Source organism: Kryptolebias marmoratus, linkage group LG1 (assembly GCF_001649575.2).
Source record: "Kryptolebias marmoratus isolate JLee-2015 linkage group LG1, ASM164957v2, whole genome shotgun sequence".
NCBI classification, from domain to species: domain Eukaryota; kingdom Metazoa; phylum Chordata; class Actinopteri; order Cyprinodontiformes; family Rivulidae; genus Kryptolebias; species Kryptolebias marmoratus.
In genome coordinates this window covers 19,098,459-19,125,630 of record NC_051430.1, presented here as the reverse complement: position 1 = coordinate 19,125,630, position 27,172 = coordinate 19,098,459, and the positions used below count along the sequence as shown (strand labels likewise).

The 27,172-nt window shown below is 40.7% G+C and overlaps 2 protein-coding genes across 3 annotated transcripts; both read left to right on the top strand.

The window, feature by feature from the left end:
- The first annotated feature begins 1,540 nt into the window (after positions 1-1,540).
- inpp5jb (inositol polyphosphate-5-phosphatase Jb) lies at positions 1,541-17,792 on the top strand. 2 transcript variants are annotated; one of them, XM_017413819.3, is made up of 14 exons: positions 1,541-2,071; positions 2,465-2,571; positions 6,866-7,364; positions 8,384-8,491; positions 8,666-8,774; positions 10,927-11,043; positions 12,454-12,629; positions 13,005-13,116; positions 13,433-13,542; positions 13,749-13,950; positions 14,420-14,557; positions 14,658-14,741; positions 14,822-14,926; positions 15,037-17,792. In XM_017413819.3, the coding sequence occupies exons 1-14, from the start codon at positions 2,055-2,057 to the stop codon at positions 15,361-15,363; spliced, it is 2,211 nt and encodes a 736-aa protein (XP_017269308.2). In that variant the 5' UTR covers positions 1,541-2,054; the 3' UTR covers positions 15,364-17,792. The 2 variants fall into 2 exon arrangements, with proteins under 2 accessions (XP_017269308.2, XP_037832930.1); XM_037977002.1 differs by lacking the exons at positions 1,541-2,071; positions 2,465-2,571 and adding an exon at positions 5,529-5,583.
- A 3,198-nt stretch (positions 17,793-20,990) lies between these two features.
- mat2ab (methionine adenosyltransferase II, alpha b) lies at positions 20,991-25,632 on the top strand. Its single transcript, XM_017413964.3, has 9 exons — positions 20,991-21,227; positions 21,768-21,845; positions 21,933-22,055; positions 22,129-22,241; positions 22,333-22,476; positions 22,612-22,830; positions 22,904-23,086; positions 23,207-23,340; positions 23,820-25,632. Exons 1-9 carry the CDS (start codon positions 21,134-21,136, stop codon positions 23,920-23,922), a joined length of 1,191 nt encoding a protein of 396 aa, XP_017269453.1. The 5' UTR covers positions 20,991-21,133; the 3' UTR covers positions 23,923-25,632.
- The last annotated feature ends 1,540 nt before the right edge of the window (positions 25,633-27,172 follow it).

The following is a 27,172-nucleotide window of genomic DNA, read 5'->3' as shown; positions in this document are numbered from 1 at the left end:
CAGTAGCAGCCTTAGAAATAGAAATGGGAGAAATGCCATTAGATTTAAGAAGAACAAAATTAGAAATTAACTATTGGCTAAATTTGCAAGGAAATAATGTGGATCATCCAACGCTGGAAATTTTAAATCCATGTTGGGAAAAAGAAAAGAAAGAATTGAGGAGTTATGGATGGTCAATCAAAAATAAAATTGAAAAATTTAAAATGAATAAATTAGAAATTAGTCAAACAACACCAGTATCAATTATACCACCATGGATTCTACCAGAAGCAAAGGTAGATATGTCAGTAATGGAAAAGAAACTAGATAAATCATGCATCATAGATAGGGATTTGGTACAATTATATTTAAATAAGTATTATCAATACATTCAAATATATACTGATGCATCAAAAATAACTGAGAAAACAGGTATAGCGTTTGTAGTTCCGGAATTTAATATAAAAATAGGGAAACGAATTACAGATGGGACATCAGTATACACAGGAGAAATGTTAGCAATATTACTAGCTTTACAATGGGTAGAGGAAATAAAACCATTAAAAACAATAATATGCTCAGATTCAAGCTCTGCTTTATTAAGTATTAAAAACAATCAAACAGATAGTAGAATGGACATTTTATTAGAAATATATCATACACTATTCAGAATACAAAACATGGGGATGATGGTAATATTTGTGTGGGTTCCAGCACATATTGGGGTAGATGGAAACGAGAAGGCAGATAAAATGGCAAAGAGGGCAATTAAAAATCCTGTTAGCATTACAGTCAAGATAAGTAAGTCGGAAGGAAAGAGTATTGCTAAAGAGAATTTGATGAAAGTCTGGCAAAAAAGATGGGATGAAGATAAAAAAGGAAGATGGTTTTATAAAATTCAGGGAAAAGTAGGAGAAAAAAGAAATGGAAGAAGAAATAGAAAGGAGGAAAGAGTGATAACAAGATTAAGATTTGGACATACAGGACTTAATTATACACTGTTTAAAATTCAAAAACATAAGACTGGTAAATGTGATTATTGTGATAAATATGAAACCATAGAACATGTTATATTAGAATGCCATAAATATGAAGCAGAGAGAGGATATATGAAGAGAGAGTTTGAAAGGATTAAGGAAAAGGTTAATTTAGTAGATATTTTGAGGAAGAATTTAGGGAGTAAACAAATACAAATAATTATTAGATATCTTAAAAAAACTAAATTATTTCACAGAATTTAATTATAGTGAGGGTGTGAGAATATAGATATGATAATCAAAGAGGAGCACAAGTACGTAAGAGTCAAGGGGGAAGGTGAAAATATAGATAGAATTATAGTAGAATATTTATAGATGAAGATAGTTGTTTAGACCATCATGAACCACACTCCAGACCAGTAAGTGGCGGTAATGCTACGAAAAGTTTTTTGCCAACCGCCAAAAAACCCGACAAGAAGAAGAAGAAGAACTGCAACTGAATAATCTTTGGAGTAAACTTCATTTAAGATGGCTGCCACAGCGAAGGGATCATAGCAAACACAAAAATGGCCATAACTTAGTCCGTATTACAGATAATGAGCCAAAATTTGTTGCCGTAGTAGCTGAGATTCAATCACATAAGATGATCTTAGTCTAAAACTCTGGCATGAAAGGCCAACACAAAAATAGTTTGTCCCACAGTTAGATTGGGATCAAGTTACTACTATCACCACTATTAGACATATATTGCTTGTATGATCTTTATTTTAACAATAAAGAATATGAAAAACTGCACAAGTTTTACCATTATGAACCAGGAGGGTGATAGGAGATATTATTTTAATCTCTTTAAAGCCAACACTGAGTGACCTTTGACCCCTCATGTTGTTCACGCGCCCAAATGTGAAGCTTCTTTCCGTTTAACCTTCACTGCTGCCTTTAATTAACGGCGCACTTCCGTTTTCCCACCACTAGGCGGCGGTGGCGCGCCGCCGTCCAGGGAAACCAGCGAGGACTGCGCTCACTCACACACGTTCTCATGGAAACCGGTGACGAATCGGCGCGCGAGCCTTCGCCGTCCGCGCGCGCAGAGAGGTCATGTTTGTGCGGGAACGGTGAGTCCCGTCTACCTGCCTCGGCTCTGCGGAGCTGTATTCAGCTCGTTCGCGGAAGCGCCTCGCTCCCTCCCATCCTTCCTTCCTCCCTGCTCCCTCCCGGACGTCTTCTGTAATTTTGAAGGGCATGTCAGGGCAGACCGTGCTGTTCACACGCGCCACCGAGACACGGCGGTGAGTGTTTCCCCACGAACCTCTCACCAGCAGCGCTCCAAACCCACCTGCACCTCCGCACCAACATCTGTCCGCTGAGGAAGGAAGGAGGAGACGAGAGGAGAGGAAAGGAAAGGAAAGGAAAGGAAAGGAAGGGAGGGAGGGTGGGAGGCGCTGAGATGCCGACGGTTCTCTGGAGGTGGCAGGAAATTAAAGTTCACTCTATTTTTTGGGTAACAGAGTGAGTCTTGTCCATTTGCCAGCAACACTCGGGACTGAGCGACCCCCCCCTCCGCAGCTGCAGGCGCGATTTGATCTCAAGGCTTCGAGGAGAAGAGCCACCGCAGGTAAAGGTGTTGATTAATTAGCTCCACGCATGCGTTCAGGCTCCAGCTGGAGCAATTTAAGCTGCGCTTATAGGACGTGAATGCTGTCTGTCGGGATTTCCATGTATATAAACTCCTGTTTCCTCCCTACAGCAGTCATTAAATGTGACCGTCTTGCCTTGAATGTTTCTGCATTGAAGCAGAAATTTGTTGCTGCCTGAAACGGACAATTACAATTAGGGGAAAACAACCCAGTCTGCTCCACCTTTCTCACACCGTTGACATCAACAGAAATCATGCTGATGATTCATACAGATAGGAGCTGTCTGATGTTTTCATCCCTCATCTCTGACACACACACACACTTGTGCCCATATGTCAGAGATTATATTTAATGCAAAACACAGCACCGTTTATATGACCTTCATGCTGTAAAAGATGCCCTTGTTGTAGGAGTGTTGTTATTAGGACCAAAAAAAAAACACTCACTGCTGCTCATTTCTTCAAATCGCTCAGGATCTGATGTGTGCAAAGTTAAGCTGGTTTACCACGTCTTGCAAAAAAATGTCTGTCTGTCAGGAGCGTTTGCATTTTCACAGTAGGTCAGAAGCTGTGTCAGATAACTAACTCGGCCTGTGAATGTGGCTTTATGTCCTACACACTGCTGCTTGACGAAGACGAGCGCTGGCAGAAGATTTCAGTGCATGTGATTTCTAATGCAACCGTTGTTGTTGCTCAAGTTTCCTGCTCGAGCTGCAGCCACTGTACCGTGAAACCGCCGCCGCTGCAGGAAGGAAGACGTGGCCAGTGAACCAACTTCTCTCTTAGAGAGCGATCTAATTTTGCTCGCATGCATTAGCCTAAATTTCACCCTCCCTAATTAGCTTTTGTTCCTGAATTTGACTCTGTAACAAGATTATATAAATTAGTGGGCAGTGCATGTCATTTATTTGGCTGCAATAATTTAGCTTTTGCAGCCCGGCGACAACAGAATCCTCAAATAGGAAGACTAATTTCTAACTGTTTCAGTGGGCTGATTTAAAACTGGCATCCCACAATACATTTTATTTTTTTTACAGAACAGTTTGTTTATTGTTTGTTGTCAGCAGATTTCCCAGGCGTTAAAACTGTAAACAAAATCCCTTTGACATCCGGCAGCCTCGACTATGACCTGGTCAGAAAAATGAAGCCCCCTAGATACAGGGCAGTGATACACGGTGACTTTAGGACCTGGAAGAGCCGTTTCCAGCTCTGGCTGCAGCTGCTGATGCTGTTTGAGTCCGGGTCATCATTAGTATCCCTGTCACTGGGGCATATGGCTCCTTAGGCCTTCATCACCGACACAGTGCTTGGCTGTAATCTGACATCGGACACCAAAGGGACCGGCGCAGCCGTGCGGAACGAGCAGTTTCAGATTAAACATTTTATTCAGCGTGGAAGACGCAGATGTTTATTTTTTTATTTTTTTACCCTTGATTGCTAAAGCAAAACTGGCTTCTCTCCATTCGTATGACTCACGCGTCTAAATCTGTCTGCATTGTCGGTTAATTCCACCGACAGGAGCCGAGACGGCTGGCTCGAGCCTGCTGTTTGGGTTACACTACATGCTTCTTGGCTCTCAGCTCTCAGACGCTCAGGAAGTAGCATGTTAAACACTGTGACACATTTGTTACCATCCAATCATTTCGCCCGCCTCTCTCCAAGTGGAAAAAGAAGTGGCGAGCTGAACTGCTCTCCAAAGGCTGATGTTTGGCTCTTCCTCTTTCAGCTGTGAAGACATTTGTTGTAATGGTGGATGTTGTGACTGTGCCACGCTGACGTCACTGATAGTGACTGTGAGGTGGTTGGCTGAGGGGGACAATACAGCGCACGGAGCAGGAGGAGTGTTTGAGTCACCTCAGAGTCCAGGGGAGGGAACGGAAAGGTTCTGAGTCAGGAAGACAGGAGGTGAAAGGAGAAATATTGCTTACCGCTCCGCTTGTGAGTGATTTCATGCATTGAAGGTGGCTGAGATGAAAGAGCGTGTCTGGGGGAAGAAGTGGAGAGAGGAAGGATTAGAGAAAAGGGGTGATAAGAGAGCCAGAGAAGAAGAATTAAAACTCAGATACACTGCCAGAGGGAAGTGCGCGAGGATCAATTTAGTGACATTCTGCAAAAAAGACCCAATGCTGCAACTGAAGGGGCTGCCTTGGTTTGCTCTCCCTCCTGCTCTTTCAGCTCGTTTTGCACCCACCCACATCCACGTGTGCCCACTTAACCCTCCTCGCTCGAGCCCTCCCCGCCTGGCGCTGAAGACGGACCTCGGCAATACGGCGAGCCCAGTCAGTCGCCAGGTTATTGGTGGACTGAAACACCAGCGCGTCTCTGAGGCACATGTGGAACACAGAAGCAGCTCTCATCGCAGCATGAAAGTCGGGGCCAAGGTCGTGTGAATAATCATAAGGGAGCTCTGTTGTTTCTGCGTCCCCGAGCAGGAGGCAGCCAGCCTCCCTGTCTACTGACCCAAACTATGTGCCTAATGCACACGGTGCAATTCCAGCCATGAGGGGAATGCAGCTTGTTTTTTTTTTGTCTTTTTATTGCAGTAATTTGCTGCCTAAAGGTTCCTCACCCTCACCAAAAATCCAACGCTGACATATCTGCTCCTTTTTAACGAGTAACGTTTACTGACTGATAGATTGAGGTCAGACTGACTTGTTGGGCTCAAATCAGCGGTTTTTATGTCTACATGCACAGTGGGTTGTGTGGAACTGCAAGGCAATTTATGTTGTTTGTTTAAGGGATTTAATCCGGGTACTCCAGTTTCCTCCCACAGACCAAAAAAACATGCATGTTAGGTTAATTAGTGACTCTTAAATTGTCCCTAGGTGTGAGTGAGAGTGTGAATGGTTGTTTGTCTCGTTTGTGACCCTGTGATGGACTTGGGACCTGTCCAGGGTGTCCCCCGCCTCTCACACAGTGACTGCTGGAGATGGAGACCAGCTCCTCGTGACCCGGAATGGAGAAGCGGATAAAGAAAATGGATGGATGGATGTATGTTTAAAAGATTTAACATCCGTAGTTTGCTATTCATCGCTCTTTGCCTGTGTCTATATGCGTGTGCTTGCCTGTGTGTGTCTCTGTTAGCAAAATATATCATGAACCACTGGAGGGAATTAATGTAAATTTCAGGAAATAATCGTTAGATGTACCTCTACAACTGATTAACTTTTGAAGCTAGTCCAATTCAAGATGGCTGCTACAGCCAACTCATCCTAGAGAGCACAAAAATGGCTATGACTCGGTCGGTTTTACAGATAATGAGCTAAAATTTAACGTGGTAGTAGCTGAGAGTCATTCGCAACACATGCTCTGAGCATGACTTCTCGTGATGACATTATTCTCCAGGTTGACCAAAACGTCAGCATCTGTCATCTCATCATCAGATGATCTTAGTCTAAAACTCCTTCCTTCAAAGACTCCTCGGCCTTTAATCATATAAGCCTTATTTGTTTTAAATCCTGTTTTATTGTTTTTTTGTCATTGAGTTGCATATTATGCATTAAACTTCGAAGCAAATTCAAATTTAATAGCCTGACTTGCTTTTTTCTTATATCAGTGGGTAAGAAGACGCAACGAAACATTCATTTTAACAACTAAACTGTTGCTCAAATGATCGTGTTTAAATTCTTCCTTTTGTTTCCGTCCTCTTCCTTCGCGTCTGTCTGATCTCCCCGCAGCTTTCTCTTGGTTTAATTCATGCTGTTTCTTTTACTCCGGACCATGCAGTGGGTCTTCATGTCGGTGTGTGACACGAGCTTTAAGCAAATGTGAACTGACTGAGTGAATCGGTTTGTTACCGAAGGAACTGCAGGCAGCGTAGGCAAAGCAAGAGACAATGGTAAACTGTGTTCTTCAAACTGTCATTCAAATAGGGTTAGGCCAGTTAGAGACGATCTCTCCTCTCGATTCGTCCTGCTTTCTACATGTCGATTTGTATAAGATTTGTTTTAAGTCGATACATGCAGCTGTTTCCAGTGCCGTGAGAAGGTGGTTAATTGAACAGCCATGTTAATGGATGACTCACGATTGTCCTGCTGGGTCAATAGGAGCTTCTGACAGAATCATTAACTGTTATGTTTTAGGAAAGATTGAAAGTTCTAGTTTTATACACCCCTGTGCTTTAATTTATCTATTGTATTAAGTCATATCTGACTGCAGGGTCTATATAGGTAGTTGTGTAAAATACTCTGGTTGTTAAATTCCTGTAAAGTGTACAAAATGTAAATCATGCATGTGAAAACATTCTTCTCCCTTTTATTGTCAAAAATTGCAGACATGGACCAAGATAATCCAAGCCAAAGCAAGACTGAAGAAGAAAACCCAAACAATGAGGCAGAGGCTCCAGGTCCAGCTCCAGCTCCAGCTCCAGCTCCTGCCCAAGATCCATCGGCCTGCCACCCTCCAGGCCCCCCCAGGCCTCGGCGGCCGCAGAGGAGCACCCGGATCGAGGGTTCTGTGGACGTCTCAGAACTCAAAGCTGAGCCCGCTCCACTGACTAACCAGAGTGAGAGCGTCGCAGACGGCTCTGTAGCGAGCCGCCCCAAGCCCTCTCGCCCCGCAGCACTCAAACCTGCAGGCGAGCACGCCGGGCTGAGCAGCAAAGCTGGTCCTAAGGTTCCAGGTCACCACCCGCCGCACCCGGTGAGGGCCGCCTCGGTGCCCCAACCCCCTGCCAGCAGGCCCATCCCCCCTCACCTCAATCCTCACGCACAGAGAGCCCTCTCTGTCGCGGGCACTGCCGACACCGAACCTCAGACTTTGGAGGACTTCAGGTGGGTCTCACCGCCACACATAGCAGACCTGGCAGCGGTGCACAAATTAATGAAACATCCACATAATTTCACTTAATAAATGTTTACAAGATTTGTAATATTATAAACTCATCCATACATTTCTAAACTAAACATATCTGTTTAACTGTGGTAACCTGATTTTTAGGATTATAGTCTATAAGTAACATGTAGGTGTTTCTTCACAACTGGATGTTGGATTTACTCTAAATGACTCCAGGATTCCAGAAGTTGTGAAATGCTCACTAAAATGGTTTCTAGACTGTCTATAAAAGCATAAAAATCAAGAATATCCTCAATGTTTTTGAATTTTGTAGATTCTGTTGTAACAGAGGTGACAGAAAATAAACTAAAGAGTTGTAGACTCTGTCCTATTTGTTTTAACTACAGCTGTAAACTTATCTGTCATTATCCAACGTGAGAGACTGAACAATAACAAGTGGTGTAAGGTTTAAGGCTTTTCAAACAAGGTGCTTACACAACTCATGTGCAAACACTTCACTGCTGGGTGCTGCTGCTCCTTACAGAAATAAATCCTCACTGTGACAAAGTAATCGTCTTTTTGTCTGCAGTGTCGCACTCTTTAGCCAAAAGTCGTGCTTTGTTTGACTTCAAGTGTTTTCTGAACAAGCGCAGAGCACTAAAGGGATCTAAAAAGTCAATTTATCTCTTAATAGAGTCAGAACCTGAGGTCAATTGAACTTGCACTGCTCTTAGTGGCAGGGATCTAAGACCTAATAGACAAATACCAGAAATCTATAGTATTTTATTCTGCAAAATAGTGCTGTACAATATAATAAATATAGTGTGAATGTCACATAACTTATTTAAAGTGGATAATTGAAACTTGTCATCTTATTGTGATAAATAAAAGGAAGGGAAGCTGTGACGTGCAGTGAGATGTTAGTACCGAGGGTCTGCTGCCTCCGTCTGTAATTTGTCACACAGGAGTGTAGGAGACAAGTGCATGTGGGAGTTTATGTAACCGTGTCTTTCATCAGGGTGCACATCATCACCTGGAACGTGGGCTCGGCCACGCCGCCTGATGACATCACGTCTCTGCTGGGACTGAATGTGGGAGACGGAAACACAGACATGTATATTATCGGGTGAGTGGTGGCCGCGTCATTTTATGTAAACTCGTCCTACATCGACAGCAACGACAGTCGGGCCTTAATTGAAAGTTTCCTCTCACTAAATTATCTTCTCTAAACATTGTCACATTTACTTATTTGCTCCTGTTTGGACTCTCCGCTGACCGTTTTGTGTCACTTCTCTTTAAGGCTGCAGGAAGTGAACTCTATGATCAACAAAAGACTGAAAGATGTCCTCTTCACAGACCAGTGGAGCGAGGTCTGCATGGAGAGATTAAGCCCCTTTGGTTATGTGCTGGTCAGTAATGTTTTACTGTTTTTTTTTTTGTTTTTATTCTGTGAATACACGTGCTCTGACTCTGAATGAAATGCTAAACGGCTTACTGTAGATTTGTGCACGCTGCATTATCACTGATGAGATCCTTGCTTCTTGCTGTTCAGGCTCATTTTGTTCCCTGAGCAACGGATGGGATGATGATTTATAACAGGCATGTAATGTCAGCGGATCTGCTATCCTCCGCTGTCTGCCGGGATGGCCGTTCAAAGTCGAGCTCTTTGTCTTCCTCTCTTTCTAGCTGCACATTTAATGTCTTAAAGGCTCCTAGAAATTTTGATACATTAGGCATTTGAGTGGGTTTTCTGTCAATTAAGGCATTTAAAACTGACCATTCTTATGTAAATCATGTATTTTATATAAAAAACCATCAGCTACGTTTTAATTAATTTATTTTTTGACGTTAGAGCAGACACTGCAGTAGTGGTACAGTAGGTGCTGCACTGGCTGCTCCTGAAACAAAGCTTGGCACAGTTGGCACAGTGAGCCAGGGAGCGTAAATAAGCTGTCGAGCTACAAGTGTTGGACAGATGTCTCCCAGGGTGCTGTTTTATTTTTGGATCATGTTGTCAGTGTTGATGGGCGTCTGACAGTGACACTGATGCTGTCCCCCAGCTATACTCTGCTGGGTTGGTTTGAACCTCACGAAAACCATTTTTCCTTCACTTCTTTGTCTGCTTCTAGTGAATATTTGTATGTCAGAAGTTGTGTTTTTGGAGTTACTCAGACTTTTAAGCAGGTGGGGATGTGTTTGTAATGTCAGTAGGAAGTTATAAAGTCATTCCATAGTGGTGGACAGACGTGTAGCAACCAAACGCCCCATCTGTTTGTCCTGTTTTCAGACTGTCTGCTCACCAAGACTAATGTTCAGGTTGGAGCTGAAACTGCTGCGAGCACCAGTCAAGTCAGCCTTTTACTGCAGCGACACTGAGCTTACAGGACATTTTTTCTTTCTTTTTAGCTGTTCACCGCACAATTACAGCTGACTGTCACTAAAATGTCTGTTTTAGTAAGCTACAATTTACGCTCTCTAATGGCACAGTCTTTTGAATTTGTTACATCAAGGCGTTTTGTATGCAGAAGCACACAGTCTGCTTAGGCCCTGTTCAAACCTGGCATTATACATCTGTTCTAGGCAATTCAAAGGGACAGCTCTGACTGAGAGTGTTCACACCTGTGAGTTAAATGTATACTCAAAAACATTTTTGCAATCAGATGTCAAAATAACAACATATTCAAGCATCTCAACTACAGTATATTATTTTGCCAATAAGATAGTTTGGAGCCTCATTTATGTCTTGATCAGATGAATTATGTAGGCTAACAGATGCAATATGGGAAAATATAATACTATATATATAAATTATGTTCACAGATACTGATAGGATTTGCTACATGGCCTTAGTTTACTCAGGCAAATACCTTTTCTCATATTGACACACACACATTCACTGTGCACACACTCATACCAGCATATAAACTCTGTTGCCTTAATGGTTCAGTGGATTACATTATGCAACAAAGTCCTGCGTCTCTGCTGTTAGCATGCAGGGGAAAGGCTCTTGTCACGTGTGTGTGTGCCTCTGTAAATGCCTTCAAGGCTTTTCCGTTCGGTGTGATTGTGCTTCTTCAGAACGAGATCGGGGGCTGGGCCGCGTAAATGACTCGATAATGGGCGAGGGAGGGGTGAGCGTGCTTATCTGGTAACCCGTTTGACACGACGTACAAATTTGTGCTCCACCTAAAAAAATGTTCATGTCACATTCCTGAATGTCTTCACTAGCACAAAAATATCTGCTGTGCGCTTTCGGGCCAGATGAGCAGAAATGTCAAAATCTGCATATTTATAATGTAGCACAAGAAAAAAGCTCCATACTGCAGGCTTTTCTCACATCTGGGGTAAAAAGCAAAAACTGTAGCATCCTTGATGAACACTAAGGCCACGGTGGAGATGCACAGAGAGAGTGATATTTTGCATTCAGACAGTTATGCTGTTGTTCAAGTGAAACTTGAGGCTCGCCTCTTTAGAGAATTATGCAAAGTTGCTCCTCTTATCTCGTCTGATTTTTTTTTTTTTTTTTTTTTTCCCCCCCGTCTGTCCCTGTTTGCCTATCAGGTGACGTCACAGCGAATGCAGGGGTTGTTGCTGCTCATCTTTGCCAAATACTTCCATCTGCCTTTCCTCCGTGGAGTCCAGACCGAGACCACCCGCACGGGCCTGGGGGGTTACTGGGTAAGATGGTCACTGGATTATGGAAACTTCACACGGCAGAGCAAGAACCAAACAAAGGGGACTGCATCTCTGTAGTGGTTTACCCTGAAGGCTGAATATAAACTAAATATAGCATGAGAAAGATCAGATCTTATAATTTGTTAGTCAAATCCTGCCTCAGTTGTTTTGTTGTCTCAGTTAACGCTGACCCTTTAACTTTGATAAAAAGGTTTGCAGCATGTTTCCAAACATGGTGGTACTGAAAACTAAAATAGTTTAAGAAACATTAGAAATTCTGAATTTGGATGTCCTGCTGGCTTCAAGGAAGTCAAACAGCTTTGAACCAGTCAGACCTCTTTGTGATCAAGGCTTAAATAAAATGAGTCATTAAATGAGTCTTTCCAGTATCATCCATGTAGTAAACTCTGTAAATATAAAATATTGACGTTTGATACTCAAACTGTGTGCTTGGATGATTGGTTTATCCTAACATTGCTCACCACTGAAAATATTTATACAACTTTATGCACATTTGATTCGTATTTGTGGTTTGTGCCTTTTTTCTGTTTACCTGTCCTGGGATTACAGCTGGAAGTTAAAGGCCAAGTATTCATTGAAGGAATGCATGTCGCCCACCACCTTTCACGAGTTTTAGACTAAGATCATCTTGTGATGAGAAATGACAGTGTTGCAGCTGTTTTGGTCAAACCTTGAAAATAGAGTTATGAACAATCCTATGTGATCTCACAAGATCTCACACTCAGACTATGAGCTGTCAATGACAACAATTGGATGAGTTATAGCAATTTTGTGTTTCATAAAGTCGTTTAGCTGTTGCGGCTATCTTGAATGACCTTGACTCTAAATGTTATTCAGTGGTAGAATTACATCCAATGATTACTTTCCGAGAGTTTCATTAAATCTGTCCAGTGGTTCATGAGAAATTTTTCTAATTAACCAGTGAATAAATCTGGTACGGTGCATCTCTCCTCTTATGACACATTTTAGGTAAACTTCACATGATAGGCTGAGTTTATACTCAAAACATTGTTTTATTGAGTCAGACCAGTTAAGAGTGGAGTAGGAGAAAATCCACTGACTCATTTCGTGCCCCCGGTGTGCACTTGACTGTTTGCATTAAATATTTATGCTGTTTTGTCTTTAATGAGGACACTTCCTGTTTTGCTGTGTAGTAGACAAATAAATACAGGGGGGAAAAAGTGACATACCACTACCTCGACTTTATCCTTAAAGATTATTATCTCAAACATTTATTTTCTATGTCACAAACACCTGCCACTTTTCACTCGTGGTCTCACTTTTGAATGCGTTTTACTTTCAGTTCAGTTGTAAATTGTTTAAGTCGTGTCGAGTTTCAACGAGTTTGTTCCTCACACAGTAAAGTTACCTCTCTGTTTGTCCGCCTTGCAGGGGAATAAAGGTGGCGTTAGCGCTCGCATGTCCGTGTTCGGTCACAGCATCTGCTTCCTCAACTGCCACCTGCCGGCCCACATGGAAAACTCAGATCAGCGCATGGAGGACTTTGAGAGCATCCTGCAGCAGCAGCAGTTTGAGGGCCAGGCGGCCGTCGGGGTTCTGGATCACGAGTATGTCGCAGCGTATTAACACACACGTGCTGCTCATGTGTGCACTGTGACTTTAGTTTTAAAAATCTGCAATGGAAAATATCAAACGCAGCCAGTTGACTACATATGTGTCTGTGTTTATTTTTATAATTTGGATAAACATAGCACACATCCAACTTCTTAATGAGTTACCCAATTATAGCTTTCAGTTTCTGGCTGCTAGAAGACTGATGCCATCTGCCACATAAAGTCAGATTTTAGAGTATCAGAAATTAAATATATTGCTTTACTGTTACAAACTCTGTTTTAAAAAATGCTTTTGCCACCAGTAACTACAGAATTTTTAAATTCTTAAAGTTTTACATAAATGTTTTCCTGTTTTGTTTGTTTTTCCAGCCTAGTGTTCTGGTTTGGGGATCTCAATTTTCGCATTGATGACCTGGATATGCAAGTTGTGAAGTCAGCCATTGATAACAACAAGTTATCAGTTTTGTGGGAAAAAGATCAGGTAATAAAAAGGTTTTGATACAAATGTGTTTTTAAATACAGGAAGTGATGAAAACAAGTTTATTTCTTCTACGTGTCTTAGAACTTGTCCCTCTTCTCATGTGTGTCTGCAATCCTTTGAGTTGTGTTCCTAAATATGTTAATTATTATAGTGTGTTTTTGACAAAAACAGATCATTTTACAAGCTGAAATTATTTTAGACAATTAGCAGTAATTTATGATGTTGTTCTCTCTGTTCCCACTAGATGGCGATAGAGAGACACACTCTTTCTGTATGAGCAGTTATTTGATTGCTGTATGATTTGTCATTTTTGCAGCTGAACATGGCTAAAGACAGTGAGACGGTGTTGGAGGGATTTCAAGAGGGGCCATTAAAATTCCCTCCTACTTACAAGTTTGACGTTGGAACCGATACATACGACACAAGGTTGGTGACGCCGGTGGGGCTATTATCATTTCTAGGCCACTGATTAGAGATCACAGTATGAATTATTACACTCTCCTCTCTGAAAGGTCCTTACTAGCCTGAAGGGAGTGTGAAATTCCTGCTTTTCCCCCCTCTTTGTTCTGTTTTAACACAATATTTTTTTCTCTCCTCTTCTCCATCTTCTCTCTCTCTTGCAACATCACCAGTGGGAAGAAACGGAAACCAGCTTGGACCGACCGGATCCTCTGGCGCCAGAGAGCCACAGCGCCTGCTGCTCAGGGCGTGGGGAAGCGAGGTTCTGTTTCAGGGCTCACCAGTGGGATCAAAGTGACCCAGCACAACTACCGAAGTCAGATGGAGTACACCGTCAGTGACCACAAACCGGTGTCCTCCATCTTCACCCTGCAGGTGGGACACACCAGGAAACTGTTATTAGATCTTGGATCTTTTTTTTTTTTTTTTAAAGGGATGCTAACAACAAAAATACATCTCTAAACTCCAGTTGGTTAAAATAATTTAGCTTACATCATATGCATTATTTAATAAATCAGATATCTAAACAAAATGTATAAAAGTTAATAAGTTGTAGATGTATGTCCAGTGATTACTTTCTGAAAGTTTCAGTAAAATCCATCCAGTTGTTCATGAGATATTTTAGTAACAGACAGACAAATGAACACGCACACTGAGACTGGCAAAAACATTATTTCCGCTTTGCCTTCATCTGTGGGTGATAATGTACACACAAGATTAAACATAGGATGAGTTGCCAGGATGTTTCGATTCTAATTTTTGTAAACTTTATACTCATGATTTCTCACTATTTAATGTTACAAGTTACAGCACTTCACCATTAAGTTTTGAATCATCTTTGCAGTTCCCATACAAGGTGGATATTCCACTGGTCACGCTCGAGGTGGAGGATGAGTGGAATAGTATTGAGGACGCAAAAGCAGTGTTCAAGCTGACGCCCAACTATTCTCGCAGCTCCTGGGACTGGATTGGGTTGTACAAGGTGACTTGTCCATTTGAAAAGTGTATGTGAACAAACCAACCTGTAAGTGCAGCATGAGAGCTATTTATATATTTTTATCATTTTGCCATTGAACCCATAGGTGGGTTTCAAGCACCACAAGGATTACGTGGGCTACGTGTGGGCCAAGCAGGAGGAGAATGATTTTTATCGACAGGAACATCAGGTAATCGGGGGGCATGTTGACGGCTCCTCAGAGAAAATTTTTCTGTCACATTTGATAAACGTCTGAAAACGGTTTTCCAGGTAACCTTTACGGAGGAGGAATTACCTAAATGCTCAGGGGACTTTATCTTGGGTTACTATAGCAACAACATGAGCTCCGTTGTGGGTGTAACAGAGCCATTTCAGGTAATCATACCCCATGGCTTTTTCTCGAGTTTAAAGTAATTAAATGCTGGAGTTTAGAGACCCTTCCCTTCCTTCATATTGTGCTTGTTCTCTCTTTTATTTATCTTCAGATCCAGCTTCCCACTTCAGAGCACGACAGCAGCTCTTCAGACAGCTCCGACTTCAGCTCAGAAGATGACAGCACTGTCGTCATGAAGATGAGGTCCCGCAGTTCCAGTCCTCATAAGGGCAAACGCGGCAGCCGTCGGAGCGGCAGCCGCAGTCGCTCAGGGAGCCGCTCCGGCAGCCCGACGCAGGCCCAAACCAAGGAGCTCAACACTGCCGACAGAACCGCAGCGGAAAGCGAGTCTACAGGACGTCCAGAAGAGGGCGGCAGCAGCCAGCAGCAGTCTGGTCCTGGGGAAACAGACAAACACGCCGAGGATTCGGGAATGTGATGCAACACAAAGTCCTGCTGTTGTTACAGGTCACAGAGCCAACTGTTGTCTTTATTTCATACATCCACTGCACTGTACATTGTTTGTGATGCCATCTGTTTCAGGAATAATCATCTGGTTTGTCCAGATGGTTTACTTGGCCTTGAGTTGTTTTTCTAAAACTGTGCACTTTGCATGTATTGTTTATTTTTTATTTGTATACCTTTCACTCTTTCCAGTGTTTCCTCTACCGCTGTCCGTTCTCAGGTGTGGACTGTACAGGGAGCTGATAGCTTGTGTTAGAAATTAGAAATTACTCAAGGATTCATACGACGCGATCACTGGATATGATTTAAAAACCGTCTCCATTTTTCAGACAGTGGTTTCAAACTCTGAAGAAGAGCAACACTTTTCACATATCATTCACTGCTTGTTTACAGGTGAAATATGTGTCTGTTATCAGAGAACGTGGCTAAATTAAAACTGAACGCATCCGTCAACACGTTTCCAGCTTTGTCAGGAGTTACTAGTTTCTGTAAACGGAGACAGCCATACAGTTTATCAGTATGGTTCTGGCCGTGCAGACATTCCCTGCCTTGAATAGTCTGCGCACGTGAACACATGACACGTAATATGCAGGGAGCATGTGAACTGATATATCTAAAAGGAGCAACATCGTCCCCGAGCGCATAAAAACAGAGCCGAACCGAAGTCAGTGGAGACGAGGCTCAGATTGACATGGCAGCAGCACAGTAAATGTGGGTTTAGTGAGTAAATGTGAGGACAGGGGTCTTTAAATAGGCCGTGGTGTCGCTGCAGAGGGAAGAGACGGGTGTGGAAGGTGATGTCAGCTGCTGCAGCACAGCTGTCCTGCCAGAAGTAGAAGATTAACCGTTGGCCACTTACTGCCAACACGAGGAGGAAAATCTGCAGCAATACCTGACAGTATTCCAGTGTTCGTAGACAATTCTTGATTTTCACGAGTTTTTCAAACTTATTAACCCACAGCAAAAAATCGCATCAATGTTTGATTGAGCTTTTGATAAATTACAACATTTTCAGTTGAACCCAAAACCAGATTCAAACTGTAGGTTACAAGTTTTTCGTATTGTGCATTTGAGTTGCATGATGCATAGCTATAATGTTTCACATAATTAAAAGTTATCAATATTATAAATTAAGTTACTAAAATTACCCCAGTGAATGCCTTACTTTTTCAAAATCAATTAACTTATTTCTTTGTTTTCTCTTATTTCAGTTTTCTGATTTTGTTTTTGATCTTGGTCACATCCTCTCCTGATGATCTTATTGATTAGCTGACAAAAATCAAAAGTGTTGCATAGTTACTGTGTGACCGCCATCTTAGACTCGTCCTTTTGGGGCTGGTGTCATAGGGTAATGTGGCTGTAACATAAGTGTGTGTGTCTACAATTAGCTGTCTGTGTACGTGTTTTTTCTGGATGTGTGCACGTACGGGTGTTGTGGATGCTGAAAGTGTGTGTGTGTGTGTGAGACTAACTGTTGTTACGAATGGTACAGGGGCTGTGTTTGCATGGTTTACTGCTGGACATACTGTACATTCCGGTACTGTGGTTTTTGTGCCGTGAAGTGCTGTTTTTGACTCCTCTTTGTCATATCCGTGACTGTGAAAATTGTTAGAACAACTTAATAGGAATGGTATGAAATTTTACCCTCGGTGTAAATGTTAGTTCTAGAGAAAAAAGCGTAGTTATACTTGGATAAATTCAAAATAGTTGGACTCTTATGGTGCAATCATCTTTTTGTTTGTAAATTTAAAATAAAAAAAACGAAAAAGAAAGGACCTTTGTTCGAAAACAGATTGTTCTACTTTAGATCATTTAGATCTGTATCTTCAGTACTGCATTCATGACCAGTGACTATTGTTAAGTGTCTGATGAGCGTTACTGTTTTGTAATTTTGTGGCTACGATGTAGGAAAATGTATGTAAAGAGCAATTATAAAGTATGTTGAAAATATCATATATAAACATATAGGAGACAATCTATAACATAAAGATTATTTTCATTAAATTATGTATTTATTTTCCTATTTAAATGAGCCTGAATTCTGCTGGCCAGTGTTGAAGCTTTGTTTCAGTGCATATGTCAGAACTATAATAAAGACAAATTTTATTTTTATTTTTTTTCCTAGGGGAACTGTAACGGGAGATTATTTCCATCAAAGTACATTTAAATTCTGGTTTCACAGTCACAAGTGTAGATTGTTTAGTCTACATGTGTTTGTATAAATGTGTTTAAAATGACAAGCGTGTGCAATTCTGACTGCTGACTTATCAAGATGTTTTATCTCTGTGAAATCGTTGGATCAAAGCGTTAGGAAGGTTGTTTGGGAGTTTCTTGCTTTGTTCTCCAACCCCAAAACCTCTAAAAGGAAAAAAAAAAAAACTGTCCAAAGAAATAAAATCCCATCTTTTAAATGACATGTTGTCTATTTATGACTCTTAATGGGCTTTAATATTGGTGGAAGAATGTGGTGTTTTACTTTTTTATGAGATACTTAATTTATGTTGGGTTAAACTGTCTTAAAGAGAATATAACAGAAAACATGAACATGCTTTTTATCAAGTAGAGAAACTATTTTAATAAAGTTTGAATGGTTAGTGCTGAATGACTCTGACACCGAGTTAAAGCTAAAACAGCAGAACATAAGCTAAAAGGAGCAAAATTGTAGCTGAATATACCAAAAGCCTAGACAAAAGTTAAAAATTAGAAAATGATAGCAAAGATAAAAGTAGCAGAATGGTAGCTAAAAGCTAAAAGTAGCATAAGGAGACTAAAACAGAACCTGTATGCTGAAGCAAATTTTAATCTCAATGTATTTGTATGAGAAAAACATCTGTAAATAAAGTTAAATATTTTGAAAAGCAAAAATCATAGTGCTTTCATACATGAATGGCTAAAATAGCACAGAGTTCGATTGCAAGTTTTTACAGAAAAATAAAAAACATGTAAACAACACTAAATGCTCATTTAGCATTCACAGTATTGGTTTCATAATTAGGGTGATGATCATCATAAAATATAACCTTTTGAGTCACACATTTGTCTTGTAATGTGTGCTTTGCTTTCTAAGCATTTGCGTAAAAACGGCATATTAGTTTTGTTGTCAGTCACTATAGAGGTCAATGAAGTGTTACATCACTAGTTTAGGTCGTGTTATATAACCCTAAGTTAATAAAAACTGTCACCTATCAGCCATCCATCTCTCACTGATGGGTTACTGTTGATCTTATCTGTTCTTTTAGACGGTCTGACTGAATCTGAGTAATAAACACAACACCACATCCTACAAAGAGCAATATCAGGTGCACCTTGCATCATGCTTCCTCCCTTTGAAGCTAAAGTGTCCACTCTGCACATTCATGCTGACTGGACTGCACTGATGCAACACTGCTCAGGGATTGACTTTGTCCCTCCAGTGACTCTTAACACCAAAAAGAAAATAAGTAATATTGATATTCAGAGCATACGTTGTCTTAAAGGATGAAGGATGACAATAAAAAAATGTCATATGAACAGCCCCTTTGAAAAAAATGAAAACATTTATTTTGGGCCCGTTTTTAGAAGCTTATTTCATTTTTATTGTTCTTTTCTATTCTAATGAAAGTTACTTAAGAACTAAATAATCCCCATTTAAAAGAAACTTTTGAAAGTTTTGAAAAACAGGAATAAATGGTTTGCTCTTGAATGACACTGAAACTCGCCCTGTTTTCTGTTTTTTTACACATTCATAAATGCTGTCCCAGTATAGATAGGAATATGTTGTCTATATATGTATGTACAGAAGTCTCATAATGACAAAGAAGGGACTTGGATTATTTTTCTTGCTGCAGTTTATGAATGCTGTTTAAAGGAGTGTTTCAAAACTAAAAGAAGGCAGAAACATCTCTAAAACAGCTTGTTTGCAGGGTAAAACCGAAGCAGACCTGCTTTTATTACAACATTAATTTGGGGGCTACGGTGGAACAAGATGTATTATCACTTTTCATCATGAACCTCAGGTTTAATTGGAGCTTTTTAAATGTATCATAACCAAATTATTTTGGGACACAATGTTCTCAGCATCTGTTCCACTCTGGCCAGTTTTCTCTTTGCCACAGACAGATAGATCTTTATCCGTCTGTAACAAAGTGAAGTCCGGCCAGGTTAGTCATATGTTCCGGTGTTCCAATATCTGAACTAAATTAAACTTATCAGATTCATTTTGTGAACACTGGTTTATACCAAACTGTTATAGCCATCCTAATAAAACCTGTTTTTTTTCTTGTGCTAAGTGCTTCAAAAAGAACATTGTAAAGATACAAATGTGTTTCTTCATAAAGAAGATGCAGTTTGTGAGCTTTTAGTTGGCCTCTTGTTACAAAAGGTTGGATGAAATTGGGATTTTTTTTTTAATTTATAGAATAAAGAAAATACTAAAAGTGATTATTGACATGATGGAGATGTTCTAAAACATTTAATTCTGTAAATGTCATTGCTTGTAAGGTAAAACAAGTAAAATCTGTGCAGATCTAACAGCTACAGATTCTCAGACTTGTGTGAAACAAGAGCACATTTATCAATAAGTGTTAAAATCTTCAACACCGACGTATATTCTTAGAAAAGGCCATTTATCCGTCCACTATCAGCACTTCAGCTATCTTAAGCTCATTCATTCTAGGACAAAAGAGATGACCCTAACCCTAACCTTTTCTTCCTCTAATGAACATTGTGAGTTTATAGTTGTCTCTGTGATTTTCATTTCAAATCTCCAACATATAAAAGTATTCAGTAAATCCATCATATAATTTTAAACACAACAATTTTTAACTATGGTAAAGATGTCCTTAGGTACTGAAATATCATTATTAGGAATCTCCAGTATTTATATCATAACCAATTAATAAACTTAAAACAGTAGTTGGAATAATAATAGTTTAATTACATATATCACTCAAAATGAAGATCTTTCAAGAAGTAAAAGGGGCTCCATTCTTGAATAAAAAAGGTAAAACAAAAATCTTGACTATTACCTTCTACATCACAGATATTGGAAGGTTTTTCCAAGTAAGATATCGTTTTAAAAGTCCATAGTGTTCACTGAATGTGCTTGTGGATATCTGGAGCTGAAAGGTCGATGAGAAATCCGAGGTCATTTGTCTCTGAAGTGTTTACAGACACGAAGAAAGTCCTTCTGGATCTCTGAAATGTTCCTTTTGATTGGAAAGAATTAAATTACTGACATCTGCAACACATATCCAGTCTTGTCATTAAAAGTAAAAACTCTTAATGATTTTTCTATCTCCCAAACTCGTTTTTAACGTAAGTTTTCATTGGTAAAAATGTTTTTGATTAAGAGGAACGCTACTATGATGATATTCAATAAGAAAAGAATTAGAGACATGACAGCGGTTTAAGAATATAATTTATTTAAGGCTAAAGATGCGATTTTTGACACATTTCTCTTTAACGGCTTTTCATAAGCACGTGATTCCGGTCAAATATTGGATTTGATTACATCACGCCTGGTTACAGGCGAGCGTCGCCCCGCGATAGGCTCACTTGTAAGCTCCGCCTCCTCTTGCGTCATTACGCCCGACGTGATATTATAAATAGTGCAGCACTGCGCCACGAGGGTCAGGTTAGAGAGTCCATACACCGACGCAGCACCGCCGACAGACCCGAGAAGACGCTGCACAGAATCTCAAAGCTAAAGATAGCCTATTGACAACGTAACACTTAATTATTTTGTACCAGCCGCACCCGCAACAATGATGAACGGAGAGATGAACGGTTTTCATAACTCCCTTATTGAGGAGGACTGCTTCTTGTTCACCTCGGAGTCGGTCGGAGAAGGACACCCCGGTAAGACCCGACATGACGCCGGCCTTTTGTCAGAACCGCTACCAAATTAGGTGCTCTTTTCGACTTTATGACTTTAACAGTATAAATATGTATACTTCACCATCGCGCAGTGTAGATTTAATGGCGCATTTTATTTATGTAACAAGCAAAAAAAATGGTTTATGATGTGCACGGCCTTTCCTGATAGAGCTGGGCCGGTCTCCGGAGCACGCGCTGTGTTAGCTAACCTCGCCACGCTTAAGTTGCCAAATCTCGCGTGCTCTTAAAACTGCGGGACATGACTGTTACCCACAGACTATAACAGTGTGACAGTGAAGACATATTTTATATGTAGCTGTAATTGTATTTATTTATGTAACTATCGGGGTCGTCTTCCGGTCCCCGGCTAGTTGCGCGCGCTTCTTGTTCCACCACATGTTTGCTGAAATGGCTCCTGAACATTTCCCGTGCTGGGAGGGGGCGCTGCCCTTACTCATTTTGTTCCGACTTGAGGTTTTGCTGCAGTTTGTGATTGATTTTCCCTTTTTTGTGTCTTTTCAGATAAGATCTGTGACCAGATCAGTGACGCAATCCTGGACGCCCATCTCAAGCAGGATCCTGATGCCAAAGTTGCATGTGGTAAGAAATTCGTTTCTTGTTTGTTGCTGTAGTCTTAAGTGGTATTTGCCCCTCCCTTTACTTATCGTTTTTACATCTGTCTTGTAGAAAGTGTTGCCAAGACTGGGATGATCCTGCTGGCAGGGGAAGTGACATCACATGCTGTGGTCGACTATCAGAAAGTTGTGCGTGACACAATCCGCCAAATTGGATACGACGACTCCTCTAAAGGTGTGGCACATTGACTTTCTGGTTCAGTTTGGCAGTTTGTTTTGACATTGACTTGATACAATCTTTTGTACAGGGTTTGATTATAAGACCTGCAACGTGCTTGTAGCCTTGGAGCAGCAGTCTCCTGATATTGCTCAGGGTGTTCACATTGATCGGAATGAGGAGGACATCGGAGCTGGGGACCAGGTCAGTACTTATTTTATTTTTTTGTGTGTGTCTTTTAAAGTTATAGTGCACGAAGTTCTAATCTGAACTCTAAATGTCTCTTGCTTTGTAGGGTTTGATGTTTGGTTATGCAACCGATGAGACTGATGAGTGCATGCCGCTCACAATCATCCTTGCCCACAAGCTGAATGCCAAGATGGCTGAACTGCGTCGCAATGGCACCCTCCCATGGCTTCGGCCAGACTCAAAAACACAGGTAAAGCTGTCTTTTTTTATTAATTGTATATACATTTTAAGTTGTTTCGATTTCCCTACTTTGTTTGCATTAGAGGGAGTTAAAAATGTTTTAGTGGTGTGATTTTTGGCTCATTTGTTTTTGCCTTCGTTGCAGGTGACTGTGCAGTACCGCCAGGACCGTGGTGCGATGCTCCCTGTGCGAGCGCACACAATTGTCATTTCTGTTCAGCATGATGAGGAAATCTGCCTTGAGGAGATGAGGGATGCTCTGAAGGAGAAAGTCATCAAGACTGTTGTTCCTTCAGTGTATTTGGACGATGACACCATTTACCATTTGCAGCCCAGTGGGCGGTTTGTCATTGGAGGCCCACAGGTAAACATCAGTGCTTTTAAGAGCTTAATAACCTTCAGGTTGCATACCAAGGTTAACTTATGCTCCATTACAGGGAGATGCTGGCCTCACTGGACGTAAAATCATTGTGGATACCTATGGAGGCTGGGGAGCCCATGGTGGTGGTGCCTTCTCTGGGAAGGATTACACAAAGGTAGATCGCTCTGCTGCGTATGCTGCACGCTGGGTGGCCAAGTCTCTGGTGAAGGCTGGGCTCTGCAGACGAGTGCTGGTTCAGGTGTGTAGAGTTTTCAAAGTACATCAGTCTTCATTATGCAATAGGCAGGAACCTCTGGGAACCCCATAACGGTTTTTTGTGTTTTTATGCTGGATATAACCCATTTTTGTGCTGTATCAGGTATCCTATGCCATCGGAGTTGCCCATCCACTCTCCATTTCTATCTTCCACTACGGGACCTCCCAAAAGAGTGAGCGGGAACTGCTCGATATTGTGAGGAAGAACTTTGACCTCCGCCCCGGAGTCATTGTCAGGTAATGTTAATATGTGACGCTAAGTGAATCAGCAGCTTCAGACGGCTTTATGGTTTCTGGTCCTATAAGTGTTTATTCCGTTATCCAGCTCGAGATAAAGTTAATAAATTAGCTATTAAGTAGCGAGGTTTGCCACAAGTGGCACCTTGTCATAATGAGTCAGCATTATTGCTATTCTTTTATGTAGTACAATGGATGAAAGGGATTTTTTTTCCTTTAACTGAGAGTGAGAACATTAATTATCTGGTAAAGAAAACTCAAGGAGAGGAGCCTTTTATTTTAAGTGGGTGAGGGTTCTTTTCATCAAGTGATGTGTCCAGTTGGTTGGAAGGGTAAGTGTTGAAGCCTTACGGTTAAATCTACATATACCAGCCAGGTTCTTTATGGTTTTGACACTCCCATCGGCTGCTTTGAACATTATTTGAGTGTTGAATTTGACTGTTATGACTGCTGCTAAAGGTGTTGATTATGTATTCCAGGGAGCTGGATCTGAAGAAACCCATTTATCAGAGGACCGCAGCCTATGGCCACTTTGGCCGAGACTCCTTCCCATGGGAGGTGCCCAAAAAGCTCAAATACTAAACCTGTTAAGCTTTTCCCCCCAGGCTTGTTGGTGTATACTACAGAGAAGCCTCCAAGGTTCCAGGGGTGAAATGCACTTCTCTCTTCTTTCTCTCTCTCTCCCCCTCTCATAATATGACACATGACTCCATCCTTGACTCCACCTCCATCCTCATCTTGTCACTGTTTTTCCTGCTGGTTGCGAAATTGTGCTGAGTCCTAGGAGGCATGCCTCAGAAGCTTGACGTTTTAAACTGTGTGGGTTCCATGAACTCATGCCTGATAGTATTTCACGTTTCCCTGCTTCTTGTTGTCGTAGACAAAGTAGCCGCATTCACTCGTTCTCCTTTGGCATTCCACTCCTGTCTGTGTTGTAAGTCTCCAACTAGATGTCACTGTGGTAGCATATTTGGCAATATGCGACACTCTTCTTAATTTTCTGGTGCTATTGGGGGAAAAATGAGTCTGCATTGCATCTAATATTTTGGTAGTCTGCTCAGATGTGTCATTTCATAGTTGCAGAGTCCAAATTTCCTGCCACTGTTCCCTAAAGTTCAGATTTGTTTTAAACATTCCTCCTCTTCTGGTCTGGTAAAAGTATTCTTTGTCCTGATGTTCTTGGTCTTTTTTTTTCTGCTTCATTTTCTCGTCTTTTATGGAGGATGGTAGAAAGGCACAAATGAAATTCAAGGGTTACTACTGTCTTTACTAAAATGCTATGCATTGCAGGCTACGGGGCAAGCCAAATCCTAATTATACAAGCTCGAATGAGCATAAGGCCTCATGCCCCTCCAGACCTTTGCTGTTTTCTGACGTAATACAGAAAAGTCAGAAGCTGCTATATCACTGCTCTGGTCTGCAGAGGTATTGGATATACTTGATAGTGATGGAAAAATTTGCTTGTTTCTGCATTGATATTCAATTTTAAACTAGGTATTTTTTTTTTTAAATGTATCCCTTGTTTTTATATGGTTAAAATGACAAAAGATTCTTGTGCTCCTTAAGTTCATTGATGGCAGGTGTAGCTACAGAGAAACCTGATTCCCATCTTTACCTTGAAGGAGAGTGCTCTTATTGGCTAGGAATCAAAACCACAACACTATTTATTTGTTCTCTGAAACTCAGCGTGGATACAGAGAAGCTGAAGTTCCAGAAGGCAGCTTTATAAACAGACTTGGTATTGAATCTTGAATTCCTCTTGACTTGATCATTTCAGTGTTTGACTTGAGGCCCCAGAGTGTTGTACAGAAAAGCTTTGGTCTGCCTCAAGAAAGTGTCACTGACAACTGTAAAAGACTATTTTTACAACAGTTTTTTAATTGTTTTTTGGTTTGCAGATATTTTTTTTTTATGGGGTTAGTTTTGAAATCTAATTTTAAAAAGAACCTGGTGCAATTCTTTAGCTCGTACCTGTCCTTATTAATGTGACGGCAACATTTGGCTGGTGTAGTACAGAGAAACCAGCCCAGTTTACATGGCCGTCTCATTAGTTGGATAGTTTAAAAGTTTGGTTTTGTTCCCCTTTACCGCTCAGAGGTCATCCCATGGGGTACAGTAAGTGCAAGAGTGCCTTTTTCTTTTTCCTATTGTCCCGTTTGCTTTTCTCCTTTTCTCACAAACATACATTTAACTTCCAGAGAAACAAGTAGCTCCTACTTTTAATGTGCTTCATGTCTAGACTGGGTAGTTTTCCTGATGCTCTGTAATAAAAGAAAAGCTACTCATTCCAAATGTTTTGGTCTCATTATTCCTGTAAGTTGTTTGCATATATATCAACATATTACTTTGGTAAAAAATAAAATTGTGAGGTCCTATGCAGGCTAAAGAGTGTAGAATTTGGTTTTAGCACTTTTCAGGTCTAGATAAAAGAGAATGTATGGCAAAATGGAGTTTTCTATATATTGCTAAGAGTATTTATTTATTCATTTATCCCTCCTCCAAATGAATGTGTATAAAAACTGAATAGTCCTTTTTGTTTTTTCCTCTACATCAAGCCTCAATTTGAGTTGCTGACTTAAAAACCCATAGATGCTTTCTCATTCTGACAGCTGTCATAAATGACTCAATGTTTGCTGTCTGGTTTACATTTGTCTTCAAACAAGATGGCAAACAGCCCTACAATCTTTCCAGTGGCTGCACAATTCATGGTAAAAAGCTTCATGACTTCAGATTATTAACATGTTACATAAAGAGTTTTTGTACATTTATTTTTCTTATGCAAGTAATTTTCAGATCACAACATCAGTGTTTTTTGAAGTTATTGCATGCGTTATTAGATTTGTTTCCTGGTTACCTATAAGGACATAACTCGTGTTGATCTGGAGACTTGTCTTGACAAAGCCTAATTTAAATGCAGCAGAGGAATGAACTTCCAGGCTTTTACATGAGCTTACACACCCATGAAATGAATGCCAAGTTCCATGAAGTTATATTAAAACAAGTCTTAAAAACAGCATGTAATCTCATAACACAGTAAACTCATAAAACCTCAACATTTGCCAAATTAGAAAAAAATATTATGGTCAGTCTTATTGAGCAGCACTTGAGTGTTTTTCTTAATTCAGTATAAGGCATTGATACATGAACAGTTTTTATAATCTGTTTTTATCAGTTGCATTTTTAAAGATATGAATCAATTAGTTGTTTAAGCTTGTGGTCTTAAATCAATCTGAAAATGAGTCTGTATGACTGGCTGGAAATGCTTGTGTTAATCTGTATCATTAATGAAATGAACATTTTCAGATATTTCTCAATAGCAGGGGTTGGACATTGAGCTTGTTTAGGGTTTATTTAGTTTCTGCTTTGTGCCGTTTTTATGTCTGAACAATTTACAGATGTCCCAGGTGCTTCAGTTTCTGACCTACTCATTGAATCTCAGGATGAAGCAGCAGATCCTTGGAGATGCTGTCTTTAATGATCAGCAGGGATTAGCTGTAGATTTGTTAGGTTTTCTCTTTAGGTGCAATTAATGCCCAAACAGTTCAGACGGTTTGTGTAAACTTTATAAAGTCAGCTGCATTCTCCAGGAAACTTTATCTGGTTAAGGTGGAAATCACATGCTCTGATGTGACCTTTGGGTTTGAGAACAGATTAGCCCCACAGGAACAAAGATGCTTACTCACTGACCGTTTAGCAGCTTCTCAGCATAGACGTTTGGGTACCTGAACACGAACCGCATAAAGGGTTCTTAGAGAACATGTCATGGAATAAATAAAGCAATTTAAATCTAAGAGTGACAGTACAAAAATAAAGAAAGCCAAACATTATAGGG